At 42.0% G+C, this 10,198-nt stretch overlaps 1 protein-coding gene across 1 annotated transcript in view; it reads right to left on the bottom strand.

Annotated features, from left to right (window-relative positions):
• LOC108784628 (sodium channel protein type 4 subunit alpha-like) overlaps positions 1–10,198 on the bottom strand; it is a 338,732-nt gene that overhangs the window by 230,025 nt on the left and 98,509 nt on the right. Inside the window, exon 3 of the mRNA XM_018553495.1 lies at positions 4,885–5,003. Coding sequence (XP_018408997.1) covers positions 4,885–5,003 — 119 coding nt within the window. The remainder of the gene's footprint in view (positions 1–4,884; positions 5,004–10,198) is intronic.

A 10,198-nucleotide genomic window follows, 5' to 3' on the forward strand; every position in this document is an offset into this window, starting at 1 on the left:
TGTCCTTTTCCTTTCTGTTCTTCCACCCCAGGGAGGGACTAGTCGTCATGGGCATAGACTGTAGCACTGGATCACCAACCACAAGGCAAACAGACAGCGAATTCAGGCAAGGGAAAAAAGAGCATCAGAGAGGTTTTCTTAAAGCGTAACCACAGCCTCTTTTTCTTTACAGCCAAGGAAGGTGCCATCTTAGCATGCTATTTAGATTGCAGTTGCCATGGTGCTGCACATGTGATCAGCTATGACACCAGCCATGGGAAGACTTGAAAGTTTGGTGGACAGCTGAAATAAGCAGAATGGCAACCTTGAAACTGGCATGCCTTGAATGTCACTGTTATGGGAGACATTGAAGTTCCCTTTTTTAATGGGGGAATGGGTGGGATCGATGTAAATATGGGGGGAGGGTCTGTGTATGCCCAGTGATGGGCTTTGGCATGAACAAATCTATATGAAGCTCGTACCTTTCTTGAATATAAAAATAGTACAGTCTATAGCAGTAAATGAAAGATCTACAGGTATATAGAACTATTAAAGCTGTAACTGCCATCAATCATGCCATACAATGATTAAATATATCCCTGTCATTAGCGCTGATTGATCTTAAGAGGTTTCTGCCTCTCTAGTTTTCATTTTAAATTATGTTTTTTTTACCAGGATTTTAACGTTTTAGTTACAAATGCATTTGTATGTATCAGAGGTCATGGCTATAGCTGTAACACAACAAAGTCTTAGCATGTGACAATGGAATCAGGGTACAGAAGGGTGGATGCACTCTGGTCCACATGGCCAAATGGGGCTTATGCTACAATACAAACTCAACCACTGATGGGAGCAAGGGAAACTCTGTAGTTGTGTAGAAAACACCATGCTTCAAAAGAGGAGTGAAGTTTAGTCTTGCAACCTTTTTTAATTTGTGAATATTTTAAAGCTGAATTCCAGGCAGATAAACAAAGCTATCATTAACGAAAGCCCTTCATGGACTCATTAAGAATCTCAAAATGTATTTTTAACAAACATACATTGTATGCCATACGTCATTGACAGCGAAAAGGTTGAAGCTGGCCATACTCTGGTAGATTTTCATACAAACGTTCTCATAAGAACATTTAATAATGCCATCAGATTGCCATTGTAGAATGCTGTTTGAAAATGTTGCTATTTTTTAATTAGGGATGCACCGAAATTTCAGCTGCCGAAACATTTCAGCTGAAAGTGGTAGTTTGGGTAAAATGCAAAAAGTACCATAACGGCCAAAAATGCGGCTGAAAATTCAATGCATCCTGACTGCTTCCCTCCTGCCCACTGGGCGTCGGTCCCTTTTCCCTTCCGATGCCCGCTGCTCTTCCCCCGCCAGTGTAGACAGAGGCAGTGGAGATCTGAGGGGATACAGACTGGTGCCCAGCGTGGAGGAAAGTAGGTTTCAGGAGGCCGTGCGGGGAGGAGACAGCTCAGGATGCTGAGCAGGGTGGTGCGGGGCAGAGACAGCTGTCACTGGTAGTGGAAAGTAAGGATGGAGAACGGGGAGCAGTGAGCTGTCGGCTGTCACAGGAGGTCAAGCTCTCCTCCCACACTGCCCCGCTCTGCCTCCAGTGACAGCGAGTCCGGATGGAGAGCGGCTTAGAAGCCCTCAGCGATCAGGTGATCGCTGAATGTTTGCAAATAACTGGGGACATTGTATGCTTTATTATGAATGAACAGGAAGTGCTCAACATCACTTCCTGTTCATTCATGATTGTGGACATAGTAGCTCATACTATCTCCACAGTTTAAGAATGAACAGGAACACTCAGTATAGAGGCTTCCGGTTTATTCATAACAGTGGCTGCAGAAAGAGAGATTTAGGACTCTGTCTCCTCAATCTCTTTTTATATTGTAAAAGGGAAATATCAGAGGTCTGTTTAGACTGCTGATATTTCCCCAAAGCCCCATTCAGTAAAGTAAAAATAAAAATGAAAAAAATTATATTAAAAATGTTTAAAAGGTTGGGGGGAAAAAACATAATTTTTGGTTTTGGCCAGACAAATTATTTTTTTGGCTTCGCTCTATTAATTCAATTTTGGTGCATCTCTAATTCTAACATTTTAATTTTGGAAATTGATGGAGTTTCCCAAATATAAAACCATATTCACTATTAGAATTTCATTAGTTGGGTAAAATATTTCTATCCTAAACCTTGAATTTATTTCATCACTACAATCTTTACCAATTATTGATTTCACCCCAATAACTGGAAAATAGAACATTCCAAAAACCAATTTTTTAAGCCAAAGTTCTAATGTCCAGCTTATGAACAATGTCCAGTGAAATGGATTGTTTCCTATGAGTCAGTGCATATTGATACTCTGCTCACTGTTATGAGAGTGGTAAGTTTGTTTTTGCAGAACACAAATGTAGCACAGTGAAAAACAATTAACACTAGCAGAAAAATAAATAATCTCTCAGGTGCTACTTAATTATCCGAACAGGGAATTAAATATCAGGTAACTTAAAAATATTTTTTCTCCCCTGTTGCCAGTTGGATGATATTAGATGCTGTATCTAACTGCGTGCTCTGATAGTCGCTCAGACTCATATTGTCTATAGCAGGCAGGTTCTCATTTCCATGTCTCTGGGTAAAGGGGAAAGAGGAAAGCAAATGATCTGATTAGCTGTTGTAGAAACCAGCAGCAGGTCGTCTGTCAATAACTTTAAAGGGTTAGTTCACCTTTCACATAAAATGTAAATGTGAACTAATTCACAACACGCTCTCTCCCTTCCCTGGTCCAGTTGCATTGATTTGCAATGATGACCTGAGCCACTAACCACCTCAGCCCATATAATGGCCCCTTCCGGCATATAAAAGGTTCACTACACAGCCCCAGAAGCTGTATAGCAACATACCACTTGCAATGGGACGTAGTGATTTTTATTCTGGCATCATCCCAGGTCACTATCTATATCCTAGACTGAGATAGCGGCTCAGAGATGACACAACCATGTAAATCCTGGTGCTTGTGCAGTTCCTGGCTGTGTTTAAATGCCTGATACAGATCAGCCCCTGCCGCAGCCTCTCCTTGTTACAAAGTTTCAATGTTGTAGTCTGATTACGTGGAGAGTGTAGAGCAAGGTGCCATTCATAATTGCTATGTGCATATCTCATTCTGCGCCTTTGTTGCACATCTACATAGGGCAGCTTATTCAGTTCACAAGTTAATGTGTTGCAAAAATGTGTGTCTTGCTTGCCATATTTGGGGTGCCATTTGCAATAAAGGCGCCTGCTTTTAGCAATTTTGCTCCATTGTTTGCCCCATAGGAAATGTTTCCTCCTGCCTGCAGCTGACTAACAACATCACCTTAAGTCAGGTACACACAGTTTGAATTTCAGCTAATCGATGAGGCCGATTGGCAAATTCTCAGCTGAATGGTCTGTCAGAATACAATGCAAGCAGCAGGAAATTCGTCCATCAATGTGTCATATCAAGTGTTGATAGAGGAATCTGTTCAATTTTTGTTGTTCAGCCCATGGGTTGATGAAAAAATAGAACCGTGTACACCCCATTTTAGTCTCAGCAAACACAATGACTGGAGTTCAAATGCTGCTTTTCAATGATACAGGTGGAACCTTTCTTAGAAATAATACTGCTGAGGTATAGTGTGATGTCAGCGATTTATTGAACAATACAGAGTTGTAAAGTCTCTGAACAGTCTGTTTTCATTTCACCAATTTTAAGTGTGTTCTAATGTATTAAAAAACGTGTCTCCTTGTTTCATGTGTACTGATCTAAATAAATGGTGGCAGCCATGTTTGACTATTTCACATACTGCCTCTCATTCCTTCATTCTTTGATGATTTTCTTATATATAGTATGACAAGTATACTAACAAGGGGAGCAGAAGCTTTTTTATGCATAAAGATAATTCAGAAATTAAAATCCATTGGCAGGTAAAACAGTTCTTGTAGGTGTATTTAGCTCTTTTGCCCAGAGTTCAGTTTGCACCATAATACCTCATAATGCATACTCGCTAAAAGCATAATGGGAATTTATCAAAACTGGAGCAGACAGAATCTGGAGCAGTTGTACATGGTAACCAATCAGCTGCTATCTTCAGTTTGTTCAGTTAAAGGAGAATTATGAGGTGAGTGATTTTCACTCAGCCTCATAATCTGAGCCGACCTGTGACAATGAAACTGTCACACATCGGCTCAGTAGATTGGGAAGTGAGCGAAAACATAACGTCACTCGCTCACTTCTCGATCTATCCCTGCAGAGAGCCATGACTGTCACTCACGGCTCCCTGCAGAGTTTCCCCCTCCCCTGTCCGATCCTCCAGCGCTGACTAGCGTAATGGACGGGGAGGGGGGGGCACAGGTGTCTCTGCCTCTGGATAGGCAGAGCCAGATGTCACTCACGCAGCTCAGTAGATCCCAACAGCATTGTCGGGATCCGTTCCGGCTGCGGCGTCTCAGTATACCGCGAGCTGTAGCTCGCGGTATACTGAGCTTTGGGTCACGGGAGAACGCTAGTTTGTGTTCTCCCGTGACCCTTCGGAGAACTATGGGGAAAAGCCCTAACCCCATAGTTCTCCTTTAAGCTTTGAAAATGAAAAAGAGATGCTGATTGACTGCCGTTGACAACTGCTCCAGATTCTGTCTGCTCCAGTTTTGATAAATTCCTCTCTTTGTACCTTTAAATGTTTGAGAGATAAAACAAATCTGGAAATCCCTTTTTAAAAATAAAAACGGTGAGTTGAAAGAGACACCCATATTGTTTTATCTTATGCCTATTTTTACTGTTAATTTTGCACAAACTGCACAGAACAGATGGATGGCATTTTCAGATAGCATGTGGTGTATGATACTGAGTCAGCACTTCACGCAGAATGTTGTCTAACATGAAAGGATATGAATGTACCAAAATTTTGATTGCAGCTCTTCTTATAGGATGGAAAGGGCTAATTATATACAATGCAGGTGTGGCACTAAATCTGAAGATTGTCTTCCCTTTGTTTATTACTATAAAGGTCTAGAGAGAAAAGTAAGCAAAAACAAGTGACACATCAAAATTAGTTTGAGAGTACATTGTAATACACAGGTCTGACTAAATAAAACTTCCTGAATATTTTTAAAGCTTACATTGAATCTGCTCATATTTTGTCTACTCTATTTCCTCCTTTCTACCCTCTTAGGCTAGGTTTACATATCAGTGATCCCAGGACACGCGTCTTGGGACCGCACGACACACAGCTATTGCCACGCAGCCCTATTGATTTCAATGGGGTTAAATCCGAGCGGCAATCGCTGAAAAAAGATACATGTACCTTGTTTTGTGACACGCACCGCGATCTGCCTGGCACGAATGAGGTGCCAATAGAAAATAATGGCACCGCCAGCACGATCGGCAGTGGTGTGCAATTCCGTGACAGCGCCGCCATCTGTGCGGTTTTGTGCACGATATCCACGGAGTCACGGATCCTCCTAATATGAACCTTGCCTAAATATGTTTAATAACATTTGCAAATACCCTGTTTCCCCAAAAATAAGACCTACCCCGAAAATAAGACCTAGTACTATTTTTGGGAATTGCTAAAATATAAGACCTACCCCGAAAATAAGACCTAGTTGTGACCATTCCCAGGGCCGGCGGTTGCATAAGGAGGAACTTGAAGAGCCGTGGGAGAGGCAGGAGAGAATCAGCAGTGCCAACGGAGATAGCGCTAGAGGAAGCGAGGCGGCACAGGAGGGAGCAAAGCCGCATAAGCCGATGCTTCCTCTATAGCGCCGGCTCCAGTCACAGGCAAAGTGATACCAAATGCACTCCGCCTGTGAGGAATCAATAGTGAAAGTGCGCTTCACTCATTCTGGCCAGCGATTGGTTAGCAAATTGCTCTTGGAAAGGTACGGCACCCCTGATCACCATATTTTTGTACATGAATACATGTAGACTGTTGTACATGAATAAGTGTGGATTGTTGTACATTAAAAAAAATAAGGCCTACCCCGAAAATAAGACCTAGTGTGTTTTTTTTTGAGCCAAAAAAAATATAAGACAGTGTCTTATTTTCGGGGAAACACGGTAAAACCTTTCTATTTTCATTATGCTATTTATTTTGGTCCCAGTCTCTTTGCACTGCAGGCAGATCATAAATAGTGAGAGGGGCAGGCAGGGTGCTGTACATAGCTTCCTGAAAACATCACAGAACCCTACCTCAGTACTCCACTCAAGAGCCCTCAGCCCTAATGCAGGCAGCGGGCTGGCTATTGGGAGGGGTTATGCAAATATTAAAATGCCTTGATGGGTCAATGGAAGTCCGGAGGAGTGAGCATTCCTAGGCACGCTGTATTTGCTTGCAGACTCCCCAAGGTAACACCCACATGTGATGCTGAATGTCCAAGACTGAAAGAACTGAAGTCAAATACAGGCAGATCAGGGACAGTAAAGCTGGGGAGAAATGTGCTAGATGATGCTGGAAGCCCTCCAGCCAGGAAATAAGATGGCCTCTGATTGCTGCAGCTTCTAATGCACACAGCGTGCAGGGCAATAGAAAAACAGAAATGTTAGTATAGGAGGAGCCTGTACAACTGTGCAAGAATAAATGTAAGGCTGGAGTTCAGAGGCAATCAAACATGATCTTCTGAGCAAACATTTAAGACAGTTGAGAAAATGAAAGAAGAAATATAATAGTTTGCTGAACAGCATATGTGTCTAGCAGTCAATCAGAAATAGGTTTTCATAAACCTGACTACGGGCTTGTTTCCACCAGCACGTGTGTCTACCACAATGTCCCATGCCCGGAACGCAAGGGATTGTATATATAAAGTCTCCTTGCGTTCTGGGGTGGGAGTGACAATGCCATTCAAGTCAAAGGCACTGCAGACTTGCCCCAACCACCAATCCCCGCCCCGGCCACACATGAACAAGTGGTAATTTAATGCCATGCATTCCAGTCCGGTCTGATCGCAATAAATAGTGCATAGTGACTTTATATATGCGATCCCTTGCGTTCCTTGCAGTAGATGCGGGGACTGGTGGAATCAAGTCCCTACTCTGATTGTAGTTAGAAAATATCTGATGGATTGACATCAGTTACTGCACTTTACACCGTGCTTTTTTAATGAGGAATGTTATCATTACCTTTTAAATACTTTTGGGTTAAAGCTGGTTATAAACTTAGACAGCAGTCAGACACTGAAGCCACAATCATAACCTCCTGCAGTGACACTTAACTCAAGAGTTAGAGCCGACCTTTACCCATATCTTTAAAATAACATCAAAGGCACCTTTAGAAATGTTTACTAATGACAATCTACAAACACATACTTCTAGATAATTGATGGCTTTTTATTCTTTGTATACCTCATTTTTCTTTTCTTCCCCAGTATTCTGACAGTGGCCATTTTAACTAAGGGCAGGTTACTAGATCTCCCTTTACTTCCTGGAACTCTGACACATGTGACTAGGACATGTGACCATGCACAGCATCTCAGGGGAGGAAAATGCATTTCCCTGAGATCGTCTGAGATTACAGATGAGATTTCCCAGCAATGCTCTGCTGATATAACCTTCCCAGGATGCAATGCTTGGGCACAATAACATTATTTGTGCCAAAGTGGACCAGGAAGTGGAAAAAAAGAAATTGTAAGTAAAATAAAAATATGTTTGTTTAACTAATGAATGTAAGATGATTTCATATCAGCATACAGAGCTGTATGTGGAGGTGATTTTTAGTCAAAGGGGGTAAAGGTCCACTTTAATAGTTAAAGGAGAACTATGGGGTTAAGGCTTTTCCCCATAGTTCTCCTTAGGGTAACGGGAGGACACAAACTAGCGTCCTCCCATCACCCTAGGCTCAGTATACTGAGACGCATTCAATGCTTTTTTAAGATTTAACTCTGAGTTTAGTGTCACTTTAGGGTTAAAAATCTTCCAGGGGGTTCAGGAATCTATAAACTTGCAGGGTTGGCTCTGTTGAATTAGGATATTCATGTCAGTGCAGAGAACAGGGGCATGAGGAGAGTAGGATAGGCATAGACTGTAGGCACATTCAGTCAGGGAAGATCAACAACATTTAGCTTGAAACTTCTAACCCTCCAGAAAAATAATCCTTCCCAAATTTGCCAGCCTGCAGCTAGACATGAGACCACAGACATGAGACTTTCCAACCAATTCAGCCAAGGACAATCATTTCAAGTTTACAGTGTCTTAGTAACAAAAGCAAGTGCTGCTCCAGGTCAGTCCACTTTAACTCCATTCACTGGGTGAATGCCTGGCTCAATACCAGTCGTACAATCTTTTTTAAACAGCGAAATCACAGAACTCCAAAAATCAGTGTGGACTCTATAACTAAGCCCTCTATTGAGTAGCAATGTGGCATAGTGGTTAGTGCTTCTGCCTTGCAGCACTGGGGGTCCATGGTTTGAATCCTGGTCAAGGCACCATTTGCATGGAGTTTAAATGTTCTCTGTGGGATCTTTCTGGTTTCCTCCCACACTCCAGAGCTATGCTGGAAGGCTAATTGGCCCTGTATGCATATGAGATAAGGACCATAGTTTGTAAGCTCCATGAGTCGAAGTCTGAAGGACCACAGAACTCCAAAAATCAGTGTGGACTCATCTAATCCAACATTCACATAGGGGCCGAACCGCAGTGAGAGGAATAGCGACATTAGGCTTGGCTATTCTGCTTGGTACCTTCATGGTACTGCGCAGAATAGCAATTCAATGAAAAGAGTGAATAAAAAAAATAAAGTTGAAAAAATATTTTTTTAAATGTTAAATCTAAAAAAAGAAATAACGATTTTTGAAAGAAGAAAAAAGAAACAATAGGTCGGAGCTAGCAGTGACAGCTAGCACCACCCAACTGTTCCCTATTGGCCAGAACATGGTAGAGTCTTCTAGCAGGTCCAGTCCAATGAATAACTGGGCAGAGCCGACCGTGACGTCACAGCTGGCTTCCCTCAGTCATTATTGTTTAATGACAGATCAGCGGTCCCAGGTCATTTGGGGACGCTGATCAGTATTACAACTGGGCAAACCGGACTTGAGATCACGACTGGCTCCGCCCAGCTGTCATTTGCGAGACGTCAGCCTTTGGCCAGCCGTTCGCCCTGCTTCGGCTGTCATTTCAGCTATGTCGAGCCAAAGCAAATGCCTTCGGCTCAGCTAAGCCGCTCGGCCGCCTTCGTCAGCTGTACGGGCTATAGTGAAGAGAGCCAAAGCATCAGCCAAAGCTACGGCTGGATCTTTCGGCTCCTTTGTGAATTACCCTGTTAAAAAGTTAAGAATGTTTAGACTCACTCTGTGAATTGGTAGTAAATAGATTCCTAGGAGTTCATATCTAAAACAACTTGACAAATAAATTAAACTGATGTTAAAAGAAAATTCCATGCAAATGTACAGATATTTATACAACAACTAGCTTTCAGCAACTTTTGCTGTAGGCCAGACGCATACAGGGGCTCCAAGCAGATATGACTAATCATAAAATCTATACTTATCAATGTTGCCAGATTGACTGGGACCAAAGAATAATTGTCTACATGTCATATACACTAAAGGAAAATACTATATCCGGACAGGGTCACATCACCTTGACATAAATTTCAATGTGAATCAAACCTCTGTAATGGTTTGCTTTTTATATTAGCACAGGAAATAGATCCTGCAATTTTCCAGAAATAGAATGGCAGCTCTTTAAGATGTCCATAAGACTTTTCTGTTAAAGACACATTGTCATGTTTCCTATTTAGGGCAAGTGTCTACTGATAGCCCACTCCCCTGCAAGTTATACTCACTAGTAGACATGTGCGATTCGTTTCGTTCCGAATCGAAATTCGGACGAATTTTAGTAAATTCGGACATTCGGATGTATCCGAATTCCGAATTACAGACATAACGAATGCAAACGAATCCGAATTTCCATTTCCGAAATTTCGGTAGCGTTCGCACGAACGTTCGTTTCGTTTTCTGTTCTTATTCGTTTCTTATCCGTTTCGTTCGTTGGAGCAAAGTGACATTAGAGAAGGAGAAAAATATTTTTTCCCCCTCAAATGTCACTTTTGCTGCAAACGAACGAAACGAATAAGAAACGAATAAGAAACGAATAAGAAACGAATAAGAACAGAAAACGAAACGAACGTTCGTACTAACGCTACCGAATTTCGTCCGAATCCGAATTCACTTTCACACCCGAATCCTGAAAAACTAAATAACACAAATCCG

This window comes from Nanorana parkeri, unplaced genomic scaffold, assembly GCF_000935625.1.
Source record: "Nanorana parkeri isolate BGI_ZX_2015 unplaced genomic scaffold, ASM93562v1 scaffold121, whole genome shotgun sequence".
Taxonomy (NCBI): Eukaryota; Metazoa; Chordata; class Amphibia; order Anura; family Dicroglossidae; genus Nanorana; species Nanorana parkeri.